Source organism: Seriola lalandi, unplaced genomic scaffold, assembly GCF_002814215.2.
Source record: "Seriola lalandi dorsalis isolate HSWRI2012SDOR001 ecotype SW California unplaced genomic scaffold, Sedor1 jcf7180002054883, whole genome shotgun sequence".
In the NCBI taxonomy this organism is placed as follows: domain Eukaryota; kingdom Metazoa; phylum Chordata; class Actinopteri; order Carangiformes; family Carangidae; genus Seriola; species Seriola lalandi.
Genome location: NW_019525658.1, coordinates 4,770,455 through 4,796,481, shown reverse-complemented (window position 1 = coordinate 4,796,481; position 26,027 = coordinate 4,770,455). Strand labels below are relative to the sequence as shown.

The window sequence follows — 26,027 nt, the reverse complement described above, 5'->3', positions numbered from 1 at the left end:
TTGCTGTTCAATCTTGCATTTCAGTTTCTATTGTGATTGTTCCAGAAGCAAATGACATCCAGATACCAATTTCCCCCTAAAATACACTCAGTTTATTAGAAAGATTTAGACATTACAAGAGTGCTTTCTTATTCATTTAATTTAGCACAAGACTTGTTTAAAAATGTGATGATGCAGTGTAGAGTCAATGTTCTATGACATGGACTGTAAAATAACTGTAAATAAAGTTTTACAGAAGTAAACAGGTGTTTGTGACTTTCCCCATCGGTTTTATAGTCATTAATACCCATTACTGACAGTGAGAAAAAAGATGACAAATGAATAAGACATGAAACAAACTGGAAAAATTGTGCACAGCTTCAAACAAGGCATTCCTGTGCATAAGTAGCCGTATTGTTACATTTTTCCTGATTGAACAGTCATATGTGGCAAAGACTAGCTGCAAAATGGAGTGCAAAACACCTGAGGTTTTCATGGTGACATATCAATTTACCCCTGTGGACAAAACAACAAAATATTTTGCTTTCATCGGGTAGGAGTGGATATCTTTTCATTATTGGCAGCATGAAGGATAACCAATCCTTCAAATGCAGAAGACGAAAGCAGAACAGAGGAGTGAGACTCCGGCCATTTGCCCCCCACCGGGCCCTCTCATTTCTTGGCTTGCTTGGTGACCATGTTGCGTGGTGGAGTCACAGGACGGCTGCCGTTGGGCTTCTTCTTCTCAGCTGGTTTCAAAATCTACAAAAGGAATAAAGAGAGTTGGAGATATTGAACTAGATACAAATGTTAACCCAGCACAATTTCAGATTCTTAGAAAACATTTTGGACATTTATGATGTTCATTCTTTTTGTTTCAGATAAATAAACAGTAACAGATGGAATATAAAAAAGATAAAGTGGTCATTAAAATAACTGAAATCCAAGTAGTAAATTGGTAGAACTGCAAGGTCAAAAGTTACATTGTGTTTTTGTGAGTGTGTGTGTGCCTATTTGATAAATGTTGTACCTGCAGTAACAAATTTACTGGCATTTTGTCTCCTAATTCTGCACCTTGGTATAAATTCTTTTAGCAGGTCTACCTATTGGCCTTATATCTACCAAAAGAAGCTTAACGCACTTACACAATTAACACTAGGTACTTACACATTGTTAATACCTTGTACACTAATACTAACCAATTTGATGCGCCTCACTGTTGCTCAAATGAGCAATATTTTAAAGTTATCCAGTATTTCAAAATAAAGTGTAAATCATATTATCCTAAAATACCTAATGTACAAGTAAAGGCACTTCACCTGAAAAGAGCACATGAGGGTCTCATCCACGCTCATCATGGCACCAGCATTATCAAACTCCCCACAATAGTTTGGTGCTGAAAACAAAGTGACGAGCTGCCTCTTTGCGAAAAATTCATAGCCATCCTCAACAACCTGCAAGTAAGATTAACAGTAGAATAGTCAGGTTTACACACTGATTGAATGTTAACTGTACAATGTTAAATGTGAAGTATAGTAGATATCGTCTTGTGCAGTAATTCCCAACCTGGTGGGTCACCAGAGATGATTTACACAATTAGAAAATAGAAAACATATTTCTGCCACACAACTCATGTGTATCTTTCCCCATTTTTTTCCTTTAGATCAATTTTGATCTCTCTTCAGGTCTGTCATTTCTTTAAAATAAACAAACAAAAAATAAATCCAGTTGAATTGGTCACATCTATTGCACATACGCAATCGAGGGTCACTAGTAGACACTGTTTTATTCAGCCAAAATAGATTGCGAATTTGTCCAGTGTACACGCACAAGTAATGTGTACAGTTCTTTGAACAGTGTGTGATGTCCTGCTTTACTAGTATCAGGTCAATCAGCATGTCCAGTGACCTGCCAGTACACAGCCACTTTACACAGTCACATTTCTGTTTACGGAGGTGGAGGGCAATGTGATTACCTGATGAGCACGACAGATCAGATCCAGATCATGCTTATGCAGGAACTTGGCCACAACCTCTGAGCCAAAGGTAAATGATACACCTCTGTCGTTCTCCCCCCAGCCCAAAACATCCTTGTCTGGATCAGACCAGAGCAAATCGCACAGCAGACCCTGGTCAGGCACATCAGTGGGGCGCATGATGCGTCTGATCTGCTCCATGGACTGAAGGTCAGGTGACAGTCCTAAACACAACGGCAGTAAAAGAGCAAATAAACAAACTGATATTGAGGTCAAAAACTATTGCGCATGGGTGAGGCCTACGTCAGTTGACAAACTGCAAAGGCAGCATTACTCAAGGACAAATAAGAATGGCTGACGTCAAAGTTAGACTACTTTGGACATTCTGCATATAACTAGTCCACAGTGGAGTTACTAGAAATGTGTAAATATAATATAATATACTTGACTTGAAAATGTTGGTTTTATCTTAAAAAACGAGAAGGAAAGAAAAGATAAAGAGAACCCACCACCGTGGCAGCAAAAGATCTTCTCATCAACAATGGCGGCAATAGGGAGGCAGTTAAAACAATCTGTGAAGGTCTTCCAGAGTTTGATGTTGTACCTTCGTTTACCTAAAACATTAAGACAACAAAGTAGATTTCAATCCTTCATTATCTCAAAGCGATAGGAACACTTCTTCCACTGTTGTTGTGTTGAGCTCCCCCATACAGCTCAATCAGCCATAGAGACTCTGTGTGAAGACTAAACAATCACATTTTTTGCTGCTAGGTACACTTAAGTCATGGTACTGGTCATGTTACAATACATTTTAGATGTTAAATTCAGTATATATTACTCACACTCATCATAGAAACCATATATTCTGTTGATTGAAGCACACTCATGGTTTCCCCTCAGCAGGAAGAAGTTCTCTGGGTATTTGATTTTGTAGGCCAGCAGAAGACAGATGGTTTCCAGAGACTGCTTCCCCCTGTCCACATAATCTCCCAGAAACAGGTAGTTGCTCTCAGGAGGGAAACCACCATACTCAAACAGCCTCAGCAGGTCATAGTATTGCCCGTGGATGTCACCTGCAGGAGGAGAATAAATTAATGCACTTCCAGCATTACACTGAATTACACATAGTTGTCTTTTTGAGTCATGATTTGTCATTGTCTGCCTGAAGAAATTTAGAAATGAAACCAGAGCCTCACCCTCACCAATCTTATATGACTATCTACTGTTAATTGGTGATTCATTCCTTTCTGATAGATACACACATATATGCAAATCTTACCACAAATCTTGAGAGGGGCCTCCAGCTCCAGAAGAATGGGTTGACTGAGAAAGATCTCCCTGGATTTGAGGCATAATCCACGAATCTCATTCTCCTGCAGCTGCACATTTTTGCCAGGCTTTGCTCCTCTGACTGCAACAAGACAACATAAACAAGAGGGCAGCAAACACAAAAGCTGAGCACGGTCACAGCTATGTTGACATTGTCTGGTACAGTATCGCTATCCTGAACCTGTGTGGGACATAATGTGAATATAGGGCAAGCTATTTGCCACGCCGGGAATGCGCAATGTTAGTGTTTGTGTGAGTGTGTGTGTGTGTGAGTGTGTGTGTGTGTGTGTGTGTGTGTGTGTGTATTTGACCAAGTAGATGTCGTTTCGTGCCCTTCAGGTACACTAACATGTCAAGCCTAGAAACAATTATGGTGAAAACAGACAGTTAACCGTATAAGATATGAATAATGTTAGCTAGCTAATAGTGCTAATTACATTACAAGATGTTTATAAGCATACGCCTGTATTTATTGCCGCTTGTCCACTGTTAGCGCCTGTCACAAACAGCATGCAGATAATCGAAGAAGTCTTATATAGGTAATATTTTAGCATTCCCTTACCTTCTAAAAGACGTTGGATGATACTGTCTATGTTGAGCTTGTCAACATCAGCCATTGCAACGTTTGCGTTATTAAAACCGACTCAGTCAAATCTAGGTCTTGGCGTTAACACACTTGTGAAAGCTAGCCCGCTAGCTATCCTAGCATTAGCTACCTAATGTTAGCTTCGCTGATTTTCCGGCTGAGGGTAAAGATGTTGATGTGACCCTGCTTCTGTTTAGCTGCTCGTTGACACTTTGGACGATCTAATAAGCTACTTAAACATCACAGTTTAAAAAATTTCTACATCCAATGTTGGCTTTTGTTGAGAAACGCGGACTAAAAAAAATAAACGTCAACCGCACTAGCCACTAGCTAGTGATGGTGTCCCGTCCCTGTTTTTTCTCTGCCGCACCTTGTACAGAGCTAGCCAGCTGCTTCAAGGAGGCTGCTGGTCGCTGCTCCGCTGCTGCCCCCTACTGTACTGGATGGAGAAAAGTCTTCAACCAGCTCAGAGAAAAGTGCGTTTGAGAAATAACTGTAAAAATACAAGAACAACATCAGCTCATCATCTTGATTATTATTAGTGGTTGGTAGGAGCGTTAGCCACTTTCTATACAAAAAATGCTCCTCCATACAATCAAAGGGCGAGTATGGTATTATCCCTGTAGTTACTTTATCAGCCTAATGAAGAATGTTCAGAATAATATAAAGACAGCACTACCTCAAAGCACAATAATAACATTAATATTATTATTTATTAAGATAATGGTTATATCTGATCATAACATGTTATAATGGTAAAGAATTTGTATTTTACAGTGAGTTGGTGCCATTAGCCTATATAACATTAGAGGAGGAACAGCGCTTATTACCTGGGGATTATAGCTTGTAGCTTAATTTTGGTAAGAATATAGCAGTGGTGAAAACATAGCACTGAAAGTAGCCAAGTATATATATATCTTCGAAATCAGCTTTCAGTTTAGAGCAGCCAGAGATCAGTTGCTGCATGAGGGAAATCACTCCCTTTGTCGACTAGACCTTTAACCTTTTTGACTGGACATATCTTTCATATTTTCTTTTTTTAACATATACATATCCTACAATGCCCTGCTTCATATTTATATAATTGAAGAGATTTACTCTGGGACAGGGGGACTTGTAGCTGCTGAGCTCAACTGGTCTGCATTTTAGTCCATGGCTGCACAGTCAGCACGGCACTAAAACTCAAATGACTCTATACGGCTAATTAAATATCACGACTGAAACTGCTTTCTGCTGCAACTATGGGCAACAAATCCACACACAAATATATAAAGATCTTTGTGAAGCCAAACGGAAAAGGTATTGTTTCTCACACTGGGAACATCTAACTTCCTCAGAGGCCTGCATTTTTAATCTAATTTCCACTGGAAACCTCCCTCATCCTCTAAACTTTATTGCCACAGTGCAAATATAAATGTGTGTGGATCTTCTTCAGAGCTCCCCTACTTTATTCATTCAGAAAAAAATATCTCTTATATGTCACGTCAGTAAATATGAAACATTTCCTTTTCTGTGGTCATATAAACTTTTAATTTCACCTATTACATATCAAGTAATTACATATACCTAGTGTAATAATATCCACAAAACCTATACATATAATAATTCATCAATAAATAATTAATGCATTAATACACAATTCTGAAAACAAATCATTGAAGCTGATTTTTTTCTGCTCTAGTCTGTGTACTCATGCACATATCTCAGCACAAACATGACCCATTGATTTAAATGTCCAGAGGGAAATCTCAGGAGTAATTGATCTATTCTTGGTCTTTTTCTTCGCCGTGTGTGATGACATAGACCAGGTTCTTGTAGTCCAGGTTTCCGGCTACATCTGGAGGGAATGCCGTAAACATCTGCTCCATCTATGGGCAAGAAATAAAAACAAATTGTTCTATTATTGAAGTTCAAAATGCTACAGTCTACTGTAACACTGTCAGAGCTCTAACCTCTTCGGGGGAGAACCTGTCAGCCTGGGTCGTCAGCATCTCTGTGATACTGTGAAGAGAAGCAGTGATGATGAGCAGACCAGGCACCCACCCCACTCAGCAACAGTGTACTAGGCAGTTACTCACAAGTCTTTCTTTAACGTTCCTTGACCCTCAGGATCAAAGACTTTGAAAGCGTTGAGAATGGTCTCCTCTGGGTCAGAACCTAAAGATGAACAGTGGCAGCTCTGAGTTCATGGAGAGTTAAAACGAAGGTAGTAATTTTTTTCCAAATTGCCCAAAACCGGTCCTTTTGAATTATTTACATTTATGATCATGTACAAAACTCTCAGCTCACCTTTTAGTTTCTCTCCAAACATGCTGAGAAAGACTGTGAAATTAATCGGCCCCGGTGCCTCCTTCAACATATCATCAAGCTCCTCTTGCTTCACATTTAAACGGCCTAGACAAGGATGGCAGAAAAGGTGGAGCAGGCTTTAAGGCTGCAACCAATGATTTTTTTAATATGCTTATTTTGTTATGTAATTAATAATAATCAATCAATAAAATGCCCATCATGATGTTCCTGAACTTTCCTCCAGGTTATGATCACATAAAACAGGGAAAAGTGAGAAATGCTCACATTTGACAAGGAAGAACTAGTGATTTTTGGGCATTTTTGTTTGGAAAAATCACTGCAAAGATTACATAATTATCAAAAATAGTTTCTGTTAATCAACCAATTGCTTCAACTCTAATAAGTTTCACAAATGGTTACGGTTATATGATAAATATGACAATGTGAGACCCTCACAACACAAAACAGACACATAGCTGGTCTTACCTAAAGCTGCAAACGTGTCTCTCAGGTCGTTCTTGTCAATGAAACCGTCTCTGTTCTGGTCCATGATAGTGAAAGCCTGTAGAGGTGTTATTGTGACATGCTGTTTCTCCAGTACGCACACATTGGGCACACGGTAAACTGCTCAATCTCAATATGAAAAAAAACATTTGGCAGAGCACTGACTTCTTTGAACTCCTGGATCTGGGCCTGTTCAAACATGGAGAACACATTGGAGCTGGCTCCCTCCGATTTTTTCTTTGCTTTCTTGGGTGCCTGCAGGGTTCGACAATGACACTCTAATTAGATCCAATACTAATGGCACAATCATCACCTGGCTCTCTGCTTCAGCTTCACTCATTATCGGTTTTACTGTGACACATGCACTTATGATAAGGAGCCAATGATCTGCAAACTTACCGAGTGTGGGGGCATTAATTGCACAACAGGCGAGGTTTATACCGGGGCACGCATTTCATTAGGGAGGATTACAAACACTGTCAGTTTGTTATGGAAATATTTACTCAAGCTTCCAATTTTGTGAGAATGCAGACTAAGCCTGGGGAGGGTGTGGTCCGCTGCTTGCACTCCCACAGTCCCAGGATCACATGAGGGATTATTCTATAGGGCCTGGGTGATGACAGGATGGTACACTGTGCCTTGTTTGATCAGAAATCCCTCAGAGGCAAGGATTATGTTGAGCTATTTACATGACTGCCAAGGAACTGTGAAAAACAGTCTAAGGGGATGCAGAGCAATGACATCATATTGCTTGGATTCACGGGCCTCTCGACAGCTGCTGTCTAACCCTTGTTGTGGATTAGCTCTGGAGCAGTTGTATATCTCATGGACGGGACCTCTGGTGCTCAGCTTCATTTATTTCTTTATTTTGTTTTAAGAGGATTCGTGCAATCATGGGAAGGGGAGGCAGAATTTGCTGTTTCTTGGTGTTGCTCAGTGCAGATCATGAAGGGACCAACAGAAACTTTAATGTTCAAAACAATAAGACGCAGAATCGTTGTTGACTTGCACCTGTTGCTCCTCTCCTTGTTTCCTCTCCTCTCCCATTCCATCTCATCTTCTCAAATCTCCTCTCCTCTCCACCTTTTTCCCCTCTTCCCCTTGTTTCCCCTCCCTGTTTCCTCTCTGTGCTACATTTACAAACTCATTTTTAAAATTTCATTATTGTGAGTACAGACAAAAATAATCAATAAATCATCAATAGGACAGTACTCCAGTTGTCCTATTGATGATTCTTTTTTTGTTGATCTGTATTTAGTACCCATGCGCATATTGACATGGAGTGTATTGATTCCTTACCGTTGGTGTGAGTAGAGCAAGATGTACAGTTCATCAAAATATGCCAGGACAGTGTACTATAAAAGTATATATAATATACTGTATACAATATACTATATAAACACAATAACAGAATGCCTCCTTATAGTCTGGCGGTGCTGTAAACAAAATGAAAAGCAATGAGAATGAAATCTCTGTCCACTCACCATGTTTGGGTCTTAGCTGGATGAGGACTGAGCAGTAGGTTATCCTTGCTGCTTTGTGATGGAGTGGCAGTCAAAACAAGGGGTAGATATACTGACCCCTCTCCCCTCTATAATGCCGCGTACTTATGGGCTATAAATACTCCATGCCTTTTTTAGGCATATACGCAGGTAAAGTGGACTATTCCCTCACTGCCGCCATTGTTGGAGTTCATGAGATTTAGGGATAATAGCCAAACGCACATACCCCATTACTGAGATCCAAGAATAACAGCATGACATAGCTTTGGCTCAGGAAGGACTGTTGTGTTTGTGACTGACAGTTGCACTTGATGGGATCCATCATCCAGCTGTCCTGTTAGTGGTCCGCAGGGACCCAAGCTATGCTATGATGGGAGCTGTTTCTTGGTAGCATGATAAACGGAAATGTTAGCTAAAGCTTTCTGAGCCCCAAAAAGACTTGATCCTAAACAGCAGAGGGCCGAGCGGTGGAACATTTTGGTGGGAGACACTGTTCATATGATGTGTTTCGTGAACAGTGTTGTTTAGTTTCTCACTTACAACAAAATTAGATGGTAATTCTCCACTTATGAGACTGAATTAGTTCAGACGCTGTTACACAGATCTTGGCTTTGTGTTCTTAACCAGTTGATAGATGTGTTTGATACATCATACATAACAGCGTATGAAGTGAAATGTTTGTGATAACAGTTGACTGGTTTAGTGGATTTCAAAAATCAAGATATAGCACCATTAAAAGTCCACAAATTTACACACATCATAGATTCTTAATGTTTGAACTGTGAAGTAGAATGGTAGTTGTTTGAGAGCTGCGGACCTACATTTAAATAAAACACACACATATATACAGCCAGGTGACAAATTAAAGGATCAACCAACATTTGGTGGTGCAGAGTGTTGTCTAACACGTTAGTCCAAAATCTCCCATAGGTGTTGAATTGGGTTGAGATCTGGTGACTGTGAAGGTACCAGCATATGTTTCACATCGCTGTCACACTCATCAAACTACTCAGTGACCCTTTCGTGAGCTGTGGATGGAGGTATTGCCATCCTGGCAGAGACAACTCCCATCGGCGTAGAGAGGTTTCATCATGGGATAAAAGTAATCCACTCAGAATAACTTTATACTGATTTGCAGTGACCCTTCTCTCTAAGGGGACAAGGGGACCTGAACCATGCCAACAAAATGCCCCCCACAGCATAACAGAGCCACCAGATCCCCTCACTGTGGCGCTCAGGCATTCAGGCCTGAACCCGTTCTCTTGTGCATCTTGTTTAGAATATGGTGGAGGATGACTCATCTTCACCATGTCACCACTTTTCCCACATGTGTGTGATGAGGGGTTCATCCACAGCAACTGTCCCAAATCACAATCAACTGGACCTGCTCTGCATTTTTATACCTTAGATAGATGGATGGATAGATAGATAGATAGATAGATAGATAGATAGATAGATAGATAGATAGATAGATAGATAGATAGATAGATAGATAGATAGATAGATAGATAGATAGATAGATAGATAGATAGATATGAACATAGCATGAAAAGCACAGGTGTAATCAGTAACCCCAATTAAAACATATTAAGACATTTTAATATGTCTATATATATTTCAACATTACAGACTAGTATTGTTCTTCAACCAGTCATTTGCCTATGTTGTCCAGTAGGTAGTGCTAGCAACCCACAGCATTCAGCCTCTAAACTACCATGGAAATCTGATCTTAACTCACTGAATCAACTCACGGTTCTTTCTACATTTGTTGCAGCATCTGATTTTAAATAAATACTTAGTTGTATAGATTTTCCTATAAATCTTTTTCTTGGTTTATTGTAGATTTAGTTCCAATAAAACCACTTGGGAACTCATCTGCATCATGCACCAAATGAGGTATTTAATTATGTTCATATAATTTCTGTTCATAAAAATTGCAAGATATTTTCACATTTTCAAATTAATATTTTATTAAACCCTTATATGGTCCACTAATCACCAACCCAGTGAAATGTTCTTTTTACTACAGCCAAAGTGTAGATGCATTTTACATTATGTTGGTTCAGCTACATAGGACATGCCTGCATTTGTGGGAGTGAAAATAAAAAAAATGACATGATGTTCTGTATAACATGTGGGTTTTAACTCTGCTGTTTACATGAGACCCCTCTCTAGCAGTACCGACCCCAGGCTCTCTCTGTAAATAAAACTTTTACCAGGTTAAAGTTAGTTTAATAAAAAACAATTACTGCAATGCATATGATTATAATTTCAAGACTTAACCTTGCTCCTGCTTAAGGCTATGTTGTCCTACTGTTGCACATATGAGCAGAGACCTTTCACATTTTGTGGCATGCCATCACTTGATTTAGTTTAAACTCACTTATTTGGTTAAGTATCAGTTGAAATGGTAACCAAGGTCAGAGAAAATGACCTAAAAGGGTAAAACATTTACACATATTAAAAGTAAAGGAGTTATGCTCAAACCAAACCTACCAGAGTCAGGGTGCTAAGGTACTGCTAGTCGGACAGACAAACATAGGTAGGTCTATACCCTCCAGGACAAGAGACGAGGGGTCTTGTAGCAGTTGTAGCTGTAGCTTCTACAGAGAGTAAAATAAACAAGGCGCGGAGAATTTGCTTTGTAGCACTCTGGTTTCGGTGGTGCTATTTACTACAATAAAATCCTCAAAGGAGCTGCTATCACTCATCAACAATGTGACATTTTATTAAATATTTATAAAGAAATCCCTCATTCAGTGAAATACCTCACTTAGTGACCTCAACTAAACAATCATTTTCCTGCTCTTGGATAATTTCCCCTCTGAGCCCGCACTCCTCATTTGAAGTAACCATGCATTTCTTTGTAGATTAAGCTTTTTCAGGATAATGTATTAATTTGAATGAGGCGACAAGGTTACTGGGAGAGGCCCGCGGTGCTTTGTTGATGACAGCGGTGAATGTGGGGGTCAAGATTATATTCAGAAGTACAGAACTGATTGAGGCCATATTCAGCAGGCTGAATGTGGATTGGGGGGCCCGACACACAAAGCATCAGCACCTGGAGCTGGAGATTGTGGGTTTAAGTTCCACCTGGGTCCCAACAGAGACTGGGTGCTCTACATTCCTATTGAGCCAGAACACAATGTTCCTATCCGGCATCTGAAAATGTCTGTTAATACAAACACTTTGCTTGATCTGCAGGCAAAAAGAACGTTTTTTTTCTGTTTTGTTTTTTTCTCTGGTGTGAGCAGGGTGCACTCTTGGGCACAGAGACAAGGTTAAAGCTTCAATTGAGAAAACAGTGTGTACTGCATGTCCTCACTTGAAGTGTCCTGGACGAGGGCTTCAGGCTGTTGCAGTGTCACTCTGCGCTCCAGCTGACACTGCCCCTTTCACCCCTCTGTTGAAGGGTGTGGGGTGTTGCTGTGTATGAGGAAACAATTGGTTAATTACATAAAGCGTTGTATAGTAATCAGATCCTTTATTCAACTGTTAATTAACATAAATGCTTAATTTTGGTTGATGGATGTTTCTAAAGTCAGGAAAATTATAAGATTTGCCCAAATTGTGGACAGATGTGCTATTTCTTAATTTTTTACTAATTATCTTGTCCATACCTTAATGAGTTGTAAAAATTAAAAACTGTCTTCTAACATTATCACACACATCCCTGTCTTTATCATCCCTTGTCTCTATTTAAATCCAGCATTTTAGCTTTACCCCAGAGCCACATATAAAATGCAATAAGCAAAACTTTTAATAATCTTCCTTTGCTTTCCCCTGAGGTGTTTGTCTGTGGCAGAGGGATATGTCATTGCCCCCCCAGGGTGCTGAGAATATGACTCATGAGGATATTATTTTCTACCTGGAACTGATTTTCATAAGGGATATCAGCTAGAAGCTACTGTACACAGTGATGCTGGTGCATGGTGATCAGGAGGTGGAACGTGGACTAAACCATTGGTTTTGATGGATATGGTCACTCAGTGATAATGGTATAATTAATGGAGGAAATCACACAGTGCTCATTTGCACATAACCTTGCCTCTAAGATTGTGGTGTCAGCAGGGGGAGCACCTGGCACTGCTGTAGCAGTACAGCAGCCTACATCTGCTCCCTGACCAGAGGAATGAGTTATTTTAAGTCGACAAAGAACACCCTCATGCTTTATTAAGTTAGACAAAGTAAAATATGTGACACTCTATATCTGCTTAGGATGCTGCTGCCTTTAAATCATTAACACATTCTTTGGCAATTTCATAAAGACAGTTTTTAAAGTCATATTTTTATGGTCTTATATTGAATGAATGCATCATTTTACATTTATTCTTTTCTGTTAATATGAATGCACAGTTAGGAAAAACCCATCCAAACAGTCACTCAGGCTTTGACCATCTATAGCCAACAAATTGATCCACAATAATTCATATTGTAAAAAAAAAAAATCATAATCATAAACATATTACATTTTAAATATTATCAAGTGGAGGCTGAAACGTAGGCTATTTCTTTTTTTTTGAGTAGTTGGCTAATATAGCAAATGGATTTTCAAAATAATGTAAAAGTAACACTTTAATAATGTTAATTTATGAATTGCACTTTAAAAGACATTGCTGACAGAGAACTTTGCAGAACATTACAGTTCATTTTAGAATATTTATGTTAAATTTCCTTTAACAATATGTAAATTTAATATGCAGATAATTAGTCTAATTTGCAGTGTAATGAGAAAACAGTATGTGCACTAAGTGACATCCTAATAATAGTTAGATTGCATATGTCAATAATGTAACCTATTTTAATTTCTAACACGGCCTATAATTTTACTGTCCCATCTGCTCCTGTAATAAACACGCTAAAAAAAAAAGAGAAAAAAAAAGTAGGCTTGGCTAAATTCCCTGAACTCCACTAATCTACACATCATCTCCTTCCCTTTTCCAGACGGTATTGATCAACCCGGGCTTTACGTCAGTATTGATAACTTTGCCAAAGCAAAATCAAGTGCAATTGTCCAGTTAATGTTGGGGACGGAGGCACGGATACACTTGCTCTTTACTTTTCTCAAACCCGGGCAGTTCGCCAAAAATATCGTCTACTTTTTTCCGTCTCACTTCCACAAAAACATGTTGGCAGACTTGTCAAACATATCGGTGGACTCTCGTGTTAAGTCTGTTCGTTACTTTTTTTTAAAAGTGGGACCGGTGATCGTAAACGTTGTTTAACGAGGGGGAATCCAGCCCACATATTTATTGCAGCCGCTGAAAAAAATCTCCTCAATATCCCCCAAGATGGCCGCCGATGTAGGATCGATGTTTCAATATTGGAAGAAATTTGATCTACGGCGGCTTCAGGTTAGTGCTATTCTCACCTTTCTCGGCTTATTTTTCCAGCGGTATGTCTTGTTACTGTACTCGGGTGTGTGTTATCTCGTTTTGGGTGAATGTAAGGCGAAAGCTGGCGGTGTTTGCATTGATAGTTATTAGAAATTGATCCCTCTTCTGCCTTTGTTCAGTTCAATCATTGATCAGCGGTGGAGGGACCGTGGAGCAGCACAGCCTCTGTGTTAGCCACACCGATCTGGGATCAGCACCGCGGACAGCACTGATGTTTACATGCATTAGCTTTTCTGCTTTTTTACTCTTTATTGTCCGCGACAAGCACCGCCGTACTTACATGTACGGAAACTTTTAATGCGCCCCTGAATCCCTGTTCTTGGACGTAGGCTGTAACTTTTTCACCCAGCTTAATGTTTTATGCGGTTTGTGTCGACGGCCGTTGCGTTGCTGCTGCATCTTTCAGTAGGCTATAGTACAATTCTTGTAATTTTTTTTACATCTTTTTTTGTGTCTTGAGAAAATTTTGCATGTTGGGAAGTTTTATTTGTGATCTGGAAAGTTTATTTTGTGGACGTTAGTCATTCTGCTCGGACATTTTTACGATGAAATATCCTCCATCTGTGCAGACTGTAGATTTAGAGACGTTAGTCGTAGTGCAGCGTGTAACCAGTTAGTTGTTTAAAAGCGAGCCGTTAAGTGTTGAGACGTTGAACCGTTGGGCTGTAACGTCGCTGGCACAAATGTTTCTAATTAATAGCGTGAAGAATGTGGCAGGTGAGCAGTTTGTTTGTATCACAGCCATAACGTGTACCTACATAGTCCCATTAAATAGCATGTCAAGTCCGTAGCATATAGCTTAACCCGCTGAGCTGAAAGTGGAATTTATAAGCCACAATGCTGACAGGCTTTACGTTTGTATTCCTGAAAGCAAACGTTGAAATAAGGTTGGGAAAGCTAAACGCTGTTTTCAGTGTCCACTCCCCCCTCCTCCTCTCTTCTCTCCTGAAGCCGCATAGGGCTGCTCGGCCGGGGGGGCTGTGTAATTGTATTCCCCGCTAATGTTTGTAAATCAGCCTCGGCCGGCGCAAGGGCACCGTCTCTGCCGTTTGACTGATGTTCTGTAACATGAGAAATGACAGGAGCATGGCAGTCCGGGTTCCTCGGAAAAGCCTACCGAGGAGGAGAAATCAGATCTGGTGGCTCTCGGTTGTCTTGTGCTGCTCGAGCCTTATTCCAGCTCCCAGCCGCTGGACCTCTCTCTCATCCAGGCTGGGATCCAGAGGGGCGAGGGAGCTATTGTTGTTGCGGCTTCATGTAGCGTCCTCTCTGCGGGCTCTCATCCTGATTCACTCCCGGCTCCATAGGAGCGTGTACCATTTATGATAGATGTATACATTAAAGCTTTTTCATTAAATGTGACTGACTAACCTGGGAGCTCCATCTGAACTGGCCCTTAAGGATGCCCGAGCCATTACCTAGTGTCATGAGCAGTGATGTAGTGGTTTATAATAAAAAGGGAGCCTCCAGTCAGTAACCATTATAAGGCATACAACCACGGATATGAAGAACAATTCATGATACCTACAGAAAAGTGTTAATTGATGCTTGTGTCCCCTTGATTGACCCTATCCTCATGTTAAATGAACCACTTACTAAGAAGCAGTAGTACCTAGGATTGTTGTCAGCTTATGAAAATGGATAAACAGTTCCACCAATGAGGGAGAGGGGGAATAGGTTTACCTCCAATGCATCCATGTCCTATAGGCTTTTGGGTTATATTCCCATAGTATGTAAACCATAAGTAAAACACTGCTAATCACCTGCATAACAGGTTCCTTTGTAAGCAGTCTTCTTATGTGTATTAGCCCACACAGTCTCAGGCTTAAAATTTAGATATGCTCAAATGCTCATATGGATAAAAATGTAATTTTAGAAACTGAATGGTGTATACTTCTACAGCTTTGTCTTTGCTCTTGTTCAATGCTTTTGAACCCGTTTGTTGGGGTTTGTCATTGTGCTGGTGATGATGATTTTACAGGTGATACAGATGGGCTACAGCACACTATACACATGCATGTGTTGAAAGTGGAAACACTTACATTTTTTACCAAAATTCAGTTTAATGTTGAAACCATTACTATTTCATAGGGCTAGCTTGGCTCTGATCACACTCTCTTATTGACAGCTGCTCTGGTAAATATTCTTACAAGCCTCTGGTTGCATACATGCCTGTAGCTTAAATGTGACACCCTTTGCTACATGTGTCAGAAATCAATTAATTCACTTATTTCTCATTCAGTCATGGTCGGAGCTAGTTTCTTGCAGTGTAAAATCATTACAGCTGTTTCGCCTTCTGAGTTCATATAGAACACTGCTCTTACTATATCCGAGGACATCCACAAGCTATTTATTTTAGCGGCTCACACTGGAACGTTTATTTTCTCATTACAAGTTATTATATCAGTCGACTGAGTGTGCAGTTTTTTAGTGTTTGTGCAGTGGATTTGTGCCTCCGAGTTGTACAGGATGAATAATTCACCTGCAGGCTGATGAAAAGAGGGCAGGGAAAGTGCGAAGCGCTGAGGTGGAGTGACCTTGGTTCCTGCTGGCTGCAGGTCACCCGGCCGTTGCTGTGGTAATCATTCACACCAGCCAGATGGCATTTCCGTGGGTGAGCATGAAAAGGACGGGTCAGGGTCTGTCCTGCCAGGTCCTGCCAGGCCCAAAAACAACTCTGGGCCAATACGGTACCTGGAGAGAGAGCGTTGGGCCTGTAGAAACACATTGCAGAGCCAGGTGATGGGAAGGTGTGGTTAAACCAGGTGGAAATGCAGTTTGCTTACCATCATGAGTTTGTTTACTCCTGCCATCTGAATTTATTACACATATCGCTTCCTTTAATTGTCCTTTAACCACACAGAAAAATGCTTTGCATGGATATCATCAAATCATACCAAAAAGACTTGTATTTGGATTTACTTACGAGAACTTGCCATGACTTTACTACCAGCTACTTTAATCCGTCTGTTGTTTTTAGTGATGTCGCAATGCTGCGCTCATATGGCGAAATAATGCTCCGCTTATTTGTTACCATTTCTTAGCCTTGTTTCCACTCTCTCTTCCATGAGTCTAAAAGGCAGTGGGGTTTTAGATCAGGAACAAAAGCTTGTGATTGTACTACATTTAGCATGACTCAGTTGCTCTGGTGTCAGCTCTAATCCACACACAGAAACAACAGTATTGCCAAACAGTGAAATTGCTTTGCAGCCTGTGAGCCTGGCTGCCTCCGCTGCCAGCCTGCTCTGTGTGCTGTTTGCCAGTAGCTCCCACACACACGCACACACGCACACACACACACACACACACACACACACACACACACACACACACACACACACACACACACACACACCAACCCTGCAATCTCAAATTGGCTGTGAAAATCAGTCTCTGTCTTCCTTTCATTCATGCTTTCATATGTTTGTTTGTTGATATTGTTAATGTCACATGCATCAGTATAATCTCATTGTAGTGGAGACTAAGTAAGTCCAGAGCGCCTCACATCTTGTATTATTTATCATAATGACTGTATCATTTCATTCAAATGCTGTGATAGATATAAAAGGCTTTAAAATTGACCTCCACAGTTTTTGCCATATGTGCTCATTATTTCAAGACTTGTCTTTTTGTTGTCAGGTCTTTAAAATCTTCAGCAGATTAAGTGCTATGTTTAAATGGAAAAGCTGCCCCATCATCATAATCAACACTGGTTTGCCTCTCTTATAAATATTTCTTAACATGCTTTCATTATCACCTCTACTGTGAATCGATGGATGGGACGTTGTCTGTCACGGTCCCACATCCTTCGGGTTGCCCCTCTCTTCCTTTGACAGTGACAACAAAGCAAATAAGAGAGAGGGGAGCTTTTACAAGACTATCTGGGGCAAATTGAGATGTGAAATCCAGGAGCCATAACCCTGGTGCATAAAATGCAGCGAACATTAGAGAGCGAGAGGAGTGAAACAGACTTCAGCATTAAGCTGTTTAACCTCTCTGTGTAGCATTAGTGGTAGAGACTTCAAAGCAGATGCTTCAGCGTTGGAAGCAGAATGACAAATGGGTTTAGAGACAGCTACGGTGAGCATTCTCACAGGAAGACTAGGCCTGTCATTAATGTCAGCTTAATCACTTTGACCTTCCTTCAAGTAGATTTCCATACCTATCCAATCATTTTGCCTTGCTTGTGCTCCTATTTGCAGACTGCTGTATGTGCTGCTGTTTGATAAGCCAGGGTGTGATGATGTTATTGTCTATATCTGCGATTCTACTTGAAATATCTTAAAAGCTTTAATATTAAATGTTCATGCAGGATTGGTTCATGCACACTATAAAAAAACAAAAAAACATTTTGTATTTACCTCTAGTCACACAGATAGTTTGGGTTTTATTTTTTCAGGTTTTGACATATATGTCGGAGGTTTTCCTCAGTACAGTGTCGATGAATGCAGTTTCTTTTCCTGTGTTATTACATTTACAGCTGCAGCAAGTATCTCTCAAGAAACAATGATCCATAACTCTGATGCAGGACCAACATATTATCTGATGCGGTATCTCTAAAATATCACATAATTTGTCCAAAGCAAAAAAAAAAAAAAAAAAGATGATTTACTCTGATCAAGAAAGGTGTCTTAAATTCAAGGGTGGGGGCTGTATAAAGTAAACTAGTATTTCATTCAGTGAGGTTGCTGTGATATAGCTTCTGGCCACCATCGCAGCATGAACACACTGCTGCTGACTGAACTCTAGTGAGTAAATAAAAGATAAAATATTGGAGTTTGTATTGATTGTAATGGAAGAGACCTTTCTTGGTCAGAGCAAATCATGATTTTTGTTACTCTGCACCTGCCTGATGCTGTTCACCAATCTTATAGGTTCCTATGAAGATTTCTGACTGTATGTTGAGCTTGTATCTTTAAGATTTCTTCCAGTCACAAATTGTATGAGCCGCCTTGTGACCACAGTGTCTGAGCTCTAGGAGATAGCGATAAAGGACAGTGATATGTATGATGGTTGTGGATCAGGGCTGGAATCCACAGATCTCTCTGTGAGTGGTTTTCACTGGAACTAGTTTCTACCAAATAAATAGTCCCTACGAGAACTGTTGACAGCATGTTCTGTGGTTTTTACACAGTAACGGGGACATTGTTGTTCTGGATAGAGATGTTGGTATTAAATGTTTTCAGAACACCTCAAATGAAATTCTATCCACCTCAGTTTTATTGGGGCTGAGGTGAAATTTCAAGAGACTAAATCTGAGCCAAATAAAGCAAACCAAATCTCCATGTGTAGATACCAGTAGAAGTAACTGAGGAAATGTATTATAGTAATTTGTGTGAACTGACCCTTTAAACTGCCTTTCAAACCAGTATTTAAAAAGGTTTGACATCACATGGACGTATGATTTAAAAGTAGTGATCACTAATTGTTGTGGCTAAATGAACTCACTAAATTAGCGCCAAGAATTCTGTCATTTACCCTCTGTTTGTGTGAGCGCTACCTGCCCGGGTATCTCTGCTTTCAGAGGCTTGCTTGTTTTAATGTCTTCTCTTATGTAGCGTTGTGCCAAAAAAGCAGTTCCCCCAATGTTTCAGCAGGAACGCCCCCTTGGTAGTTGACAGTGCTTCATAGCAGGAGAAGCCAGATTTTTCATAGCTGTGCGTTCTCCGATCTGCTGCCCCTAGGCTGGAGCAATTGCTTTGCAGGAGTAAATAACCAGCTTTAACAAAACTTCAGGGACACATTAGTCTGCTGGAGGATGGCTCCATGGTGGTAGGGCAGCCTCTTCTTCCCTCGCAGAGATGCAGGCGGAAGTATCAGGAGGAGAGAGGCAATGGCTCATCGGCATGGGTATAAAACTGTGTCCTCTCTCCCTGCTGACAGCCAGTCCCCTGCCCAGCAAGTCCATATTGAGCTGCGTTTCTCCTCCGCGGCCTTGGCTTTATTTGTTTTGACTGTCTGACGCCACTGCAGACGTATTGAGCACCAGTCCTTTCTTCATTTTACTAGGCTTAAAATGAATCCCACTGCCCTGCCTCTCTCAGCCGCTCTCCCTATCTCTCTACCTAGCTCGCCTTGGTTGTGTTTGGCAGGGTTTCACTTGCTGTATTTCATACCTCCTATTGTCCATTTTGTCCTTCATCACTTAAAAAAAAAAAAAAAAAAGCATGCCTTTTTTTCCCCAAATGTGCAAGTGCCAGGCTTTTTGTACGGTGTGTGTGTTCTGACGTTGGTTGTCATGTAGCGTGGGTTAGCATGGTGTGAAGGGTGCTCCTGGGCCCGGCACACTCATGAGATCAATGCTTCACTAACCTTCTCCAGGTTGTCTTTGGGGATCTCAGCCGCTCTCATTATGTGCCACTGCTCAGAGTGTGTTTACCAGACTGGAGGAATAGTAGTCTAGTGCATGCCACCCATTTGTAAGGCCCATTTGTCCTCATTTAAGTGGGAAGACAGAGGACCCGGGAAAGACGGCCTCTTGGTGGTCTTTTGAGTATTAAAGCAGCATTTGTTATTACTAAGCAGATGTGCTCTTATTTATCAAAATAATACCAAAGGTGTGTTATAGCAAAAGCAGATGGATCAGGCTTGTTGTGTTAGCCGGTCTTGTCTTTGTGCAGCTGCTACCCCCACACAGTTAATTACTCTCTTATTCATCCCCAACAATGGGAGGGGATAGAATAAATCTGAGCGGCGCACTCTCGCTTCTTCACCAGGAAGGTGCAGACTGGGACCCTAAAGCGAGCGAGTGGCTTCAAGAGGTACAGTTTATCATTTTTAATGGAGAGGAACAGGAAGTGGAGACATAAAGCTGGGCTCTGTGATTTATACACCACCTCAGTCGGGGGAGAAAAGAGCAAGTCTATCTCCCTGTCCACACCTCTGGTTTGCAGCCGCTCCTGCTCGAGTCATCCTCCCTTTGGCGTTCTCGGCTCCTCTTCAGCACCAACAAAGTACACTCGCACTTTGTTGGAGCTTCTCTGGGAAAATAACACAACAGGAGAATTTGCCTAACCATAGGATTTTGGGGAAAATATCGCCCTACGCATTTATCATCCATTATTAACGTCAGCAGATATATATGTTAACACATGCAGTCTGACTAGTTATTGCAGGAGGTACAGTATCATCCCAATATCAGTCTGCATCTCTCCTCTGCCTCCTGCCTCTCTCTCCATCTGGTTTTGTTGTTCCCTGAAAAGCCCAGTGATGTCATGCCTCCATTGTCACCTGTTCATTTACTTTTGTACTGGAGGGCATCGGGGTATTGATTAGGGTTTGCAACTGTGTTAGCAGCTCTGCCGGTGTGTAATATAGGCCTTGAGGCTATTCTGTCTTTCCGTTCAGTCTCACGAGTGCTTTCCAGACCTTGTAATCTTAATTAAATATGCAACTTTTGATCGCAACAGGGTCACTATTTTTGCATTTAAATGTGGTCACAGACTCCCCCACCTCCTCAGCTGAGAGAAAAAGCAGACATTTTGAATCTTAATGCAAAAAAGAGAGAAAAGAACAAAGAACTGAATTGAGTCTCTCCTTTTTCAATTTCCCTTGTTAGCCTCCTGCTGCATTCCCCCTATAGTTTTTTTTCCTATTTTTTTTTCCAGATGAATTTTATGATATTTTCCTCCCCTCCCCTCCCCTCTCCATCTCTCCCTCTTTCTCTCTCTCTCACTCCTCGGCAGTTTTCCCCAGACAGGTTCCACAGTGTTTTAGAGGGGATGGATTTAATTGCTCTGTGGGGATTGGTTGGCTGTGCCGGGCTCGGCTGTTTAATTAGTGTACCCTGCCGGGATTGGTTTAATGCTTCATGATCTTGAAATTGTCTGATTGTTCAGCCCTCTGGGGACTCTCCCTGCCTACGTAGGCCAGCAGGTTTAGCTAAACATTGCTCCAGGCTTCTGCTGTATGCGGGAGGAAGAAGAATATGCCTAAGGAACTGAAATTTGGTTGCGCCGGAGGGGGGGGGGGTCAACTTGTGTGACAAACCGGGGGACATGCATGTGAAGTGGACAGTCCTTTAGGTCTCTGTGGAGACCTCACAGGAATGTTTATCCTTACAGTGTTTCATCTCAGCTTGATGCTATATGGAAATTATCCTGTTGACTATTAATGCAGAACCAATATTTAGACTGTGACACAGTGTTTCTTTATGATAAGCTAGCATATGATTTTTAACTGCAGCCAAGCAAAATAATCTGCTGTGCATGTGGTTCTCTGCCTGGCCCACACACTTTCCACATTTCTACTGAACTGTCTGAATGGGTGTCTGTGTTTTTGAAGGTGCTCCTTTTCCTGCACGCTTTCGCTGACTTCTTTTGAATGTGTGAGGACCTCTGCTGTCGACGAGGCCATCGGGATCATCTCGCGTGGATCTCTGAGTTATGTGCTTGGTCACCTTGAGTGAGGGGAGCTGGGGAAATTACATTTGTGTAAATGGGCCCAGGGTGTGTCTGTGTCCCCTCTGTAGCCTTCTACAGGATGCCCTTGGTTTGGCTCAATCATGGCAGCGATGTTGACCTCAACAGTAAATGTGCTTGGCATCAGATCCTGGATAAGGGACGAGCGTGCGTCGTGGCGGTGCAGTCCAGCACAGATAGTACCTACTGAAGGCTAAACTCATTCCGCTTCATCAGACTTATCGAGCCCACTCACTCAAAGAACTCAACCTTGAAGTGCATAAATCTCCAGTGGATGATAATAAGAATACCTTCCACTGCCTCTCTGCCTGGACTTTATTATGTGTTTGTCATCACAGTGAGTGATGCCTGAGCGTTATGGTGCAACAATGATTACTTTTTGTCTGAGAGCTTTCTCTATTAGGAATCCTCCAGGTAGATGCCAGGATCATGTGTTCTGCTGTTGTTGACTGGATCATCTGTGCTGCAACCAGGGGGTCTTTTTTTTTTTTTTCATGCCTGCGTTTACTATTGTGTTTACACCCTCACAGACACCGAGGGGGATGCACATGATCACCAAGGTGATGGACCACATGGCAACTGAGCCGCTCCCAAGTGAGAGTCGCACCCTGAGCTTCATCCTCTTTCTCTCTGGGGGAGTTGCCCTGATTACTGAGTGACTTTGTGCTGGAGTTGAGGGCCCTCTCCAGCTGTTGGGATTGTTTGTGCAATGATGATAAGGGGTTGTGTAATCAGAGTTGGTCTGTGTAGACAATCTTTTAATCTCTCTATTATGAATCTTGTTCAGCTAGTGTTGGTACATTTTATCCATTTGTTTCTGCACTTCCTTTTCATTTAGCCTTAAATAAGAGGTGGACTACACCAGAATATAACACGCCGTCTGGCCATATCTGTGGGTTTGGAGATATTCATTGTGCGCTGTTATTTTTAAAGGGGGAACCTCAGGTCAATTGTGGATCATGGCCAAAGTCAACAATGTTGCTCTTTCATAAATAAGCCTCAAGACTTAATATCGCAGCGCTGGTTCTCCTTCAAAGATAAAAATATTATTGCATCCCAGCCCCATCCCCCACTGCCTTTTGGGCAGGGTGTGAGCCCAGCGTCCGTCTAGACGTGCGGCATCATTAACCTGCCGCGACCTCAGCCCCTGATGAATTCGCTCGCACATCCCCTGCAGCCTAGCGTTAGCAGCCCTTCTCCCGTCCACTGGGAACTGGGGCTCCTCTGGACCGGCCATTAGAGCCACTAGCCTCTACTGGCAGGCATTAATAGGCCAAGTGGCCGGAGCCTCTCTCAGACTGCTGAATAATTCAGACCGTCTGGGCCGTGTCTAGTCCCGGGGCGCAGGGGGATGTGAACTGGGGAGCAGGGTGCAGGGGGCTGCATGGAGGTGCAGGGGTTAATAACAGGTCTGCCTCTCTGTGTCAGCAGCTGCTCAACCCTCTCCACCCCCAACGAACGCACCCAACCCCACCCCGCATATGAAAGAATCCTATTCAGTTGATTAGATTTTTCAAAATGGATCAATTTTTAATCAGCGGAGCATCTGACTACGGTCAATACCATTGTCGCTGGGAAGACAGTTGCTGGACAGCCGTCTTTATTTACAGGAATGTTTGTTTTTTACTGTATGCAGATGGAGAGGCAGGAAACAGCTATCTCAGATCACTGCACCACTGCAGTCCCCGGCCTGTCCAGGCAGGGGTCCGGCCTCTTCGTGCATGTCTGCAACAACAACACAACCTCCATCAAGGCCACAGCAAATCCAACACTCTCTGATCATGCCCTTTGGAAGATCAGTGGTGAATATTTATTCACATCAGAGCAGAAAGGTGGATTAGTCTAATGTCTTCTCCTGTGCGAACGAGGGTTTGTCCAAAGAGACTTCTCTTACCCATTTGCATCTGCATAAGTAGTGAGTAGGAGTGAGGAGCCAACAAACTAGCCGTAATACTGCCATCAAAATTTCATTGGGCTGTGGGGAGACCCTAACATGTTAAATAATGAGGAGCCCATAAACTTAATGTTCAGAACCTCTCCGCAACTGCTGACGATGTCTAGTTATGACTTGATACGTAGGCAGAATTATGAGGAGATAATCCTCCTTCAGAGTGATCGTCATTTTAGCACATCTGGTTCTTAAACACCCGACCACCAAATGTTCTTTGATCACTTTCCAGCATCCTTCTGTATGTAAAGATCAGGGTGAAGAACATGTTTACAGTGGAGCGTATCAATCTTTTGTTAACAATTTATTGTATATTTCAACATAAATGATATATGGCTGTATGTAAGAAGTAATAGTAAGGCTTTGGCACCACTGTAAAGGTAAAGCTGACATGTATGTACAAATCAAATGCATGCAAATACAAAACACCATACAAAAGATGTTGATTAAAGAGAACTGCTCACAGTGAAAGAGTGAAATGTTTCAGTAAACAAACTCATATGGTGTAAAATGAGTCGTGTTCTCTCCTGATGAGGTTAAATCAATTTATCTCAAAAGGATTAATCAATAACATGACAACACAAACATACCTGTAAATGTGAAATATCACTTTCTTCATGTCACCCACATACCAAAGCTGACAGTGAATTAAACTATCATTATTTTTTTTCTTTCGTGGTTTCAGTCTGTGCGTGTGCAGCTAAAATAACAACAGCAACAGAATGTAAAAGCAGAGGTACGTATTTGCTGAAGCTGTTGATTTCAGATAGATATCACAGAGTTAGAGCTAATGCTGCCTTCATTTTGAATTTCAACGAATTTGAAAAGAATTTGACACGAGATCAAGGTGAGGGGTCAAGTTATAGGAATCTTTCGTTTGTTGTGCAAAATCTTTTTTGTAATTGGTATATGTCAGTACTGAATTCATGAGCACACATGCCACATCTAAAATGGATTGGCTGAGAGCAGTTAAATGGCAGGTAGTGCCAAAACTCTCTCCATAATGCTGAGTCAAGCATAAAATTTGATAGATGCGAATTCGGAGATGGTTGTATCAACACTTTAGGAGGGGGGGAAGGTAAAAATAGTTTTTCAGGAAATAAAAATTGCAAAAATAATGTAAAATATGTGAATGACAGTTTGAAAAGTTTAGAAGTTATTAAATGTAATCATTTGGTATCATTTAAACTGAGCGGTTTTCACAACATACTGCCATAATCGCATATTGACACATTAGTATATGATGCCCTGTTTGCATCGTGACTTTGGCTTCAGTGCAATGACCCATTGACATAATGGTATCACCCTCACATAATGTCACGTACTGCCAATATGTCACCTTCTGACATTATGGTATAAAGACATAATGACATATTGGCATGATAACCATAATAGATTGATGTAATGTTTTCAATAGTGACATATTAAATGAAATATTGTCATATTGATGTAATAACATATTGGCAGAGGGCATTGGCATTGCATGATGGCATTTTGACCCAGTGAAATAATGACATGCTCACACATTAATATGATTACATTAGTGTGACATAATGACACATTGGCATCGAGGCATACAGGCAGAATGGCAAATTAATGCATCAGACATTATTACATGTTGGCATACTGCTTAAGACCAGTGGCGTTACGTTCCCTGTGCAGTTATGATTAGACTGGTTGGACTGGATATTCCTTAGCTCCATGGAAAGATATCGTCAGTTCAGAGTCGAGCATTTGGAAAAAAAGCCTTAAATAAAACCAAAACCTTTTATGTTACACTGTCACAACTCTAATCAATGAGTTAAATTACAATTATTCATCATAGCTTGTACTTTTGCTTTATATTTGTGGTGCTCCAGTTTCTGAGTGACAATGGATGAAACACTTGGAAAAACAAAAATATGAATCAGATGGTGTAACTAGTGAGAAAGGCTTTTACCGAGATCAGACATGACATAAAAACCCTGTCCTCCGTCTAATCTTCCCTCTTACACATCAAACTTATGCAAAAAGAAGCAATGCTTTCACTAAGGAGTACTTATTTTTTGCTCACTAATGAAAATGTTTTGAATCTCTTTGCTGCGGCGCCAATGGCGTTG

General features: G+C 41.2%; 3 protein-coding genes across 4 annotated transcripts in view; 1 reads left to right on the top strand and 2 right to left on the bottom strand.

Annotated features, from left to right (window-relative positions):
• Positions 1–69: 69 nt before the first annotated feature.
• Positions 70–4,233, bottom strand: LOC111647878 (protein phosphatase 1, catalytic subunit, gamma isozyme). The gene is made up of 7 exons (XM_023397560.2): positions 3,846–4,233; positions 3,234–3,365; positions 2,797–3,027; positions 2,464–2,568; positions 1,955–2,178; positions 1,299–1,433; positions 70–741 (listed from the first exon to the last, which is right to left on the bottom strand). Exons 1-7 carry the CDS (start codon positions 3,898–3,900, stop codon positions 652–654), a joined length of 972 nt encoding a protein of 323 aa, XP_023253328.1. The 5' UTR covers positions 3,901–4,233; the 3' UTR covers positions 70–651.
• A 1,137-nt stretch (positions 4,234–5,370) lies between these two features.
• Positions 5,371–8,239, bottom strand: myl2b (myosin, light chain 2b, regulatory, cardiac, slow). The gene is made up of 7 exons (XM_023397598.2): positions 8,147–8,239; positions 6,828–6,917; positions 6,645–6,720; positions 6,159–6,263; positions 5,948–6,026; positions 5,822–5,870; positions 5,371–5,737 (listed from the first exon to the last, which is right to left on the bottom strand). The coding sequence occupies exons 1-7, from the start codon at positions 8,147–8,149 to the stop codon at positions 5,633–5,635; spliced, it is 507 nt and encodes a 168-aa protein (XP_023253366.1). The 5' UTR covers positions 8,150–8,239; the 3' UTR covers positions 5,371–5,632.
• Positions 8,240–13,123: 4,884 nt separating this feature from the next.
• The window catches only part of cux2b (cut-like homeobox 2b), an 87,954-nt gene continuing 75,050 nt past the window's right edge, over positions 13,124–26,027 (top strand). For both annotated transcript variants that reach the window (XM_023397669.2, XM_023397668.2), the window contains exon 1: positions 13,124–13,518. In XM_023397669.2, the coding sequence (XP_023253437.1) occupies positions 13,456–13,518 (63 nt within the window). In that variant the 5' untranslated portion in view covers positions 13,124–13,455. The remainder of the gene's footprint in view (positions 13,519–26,027) is intronic.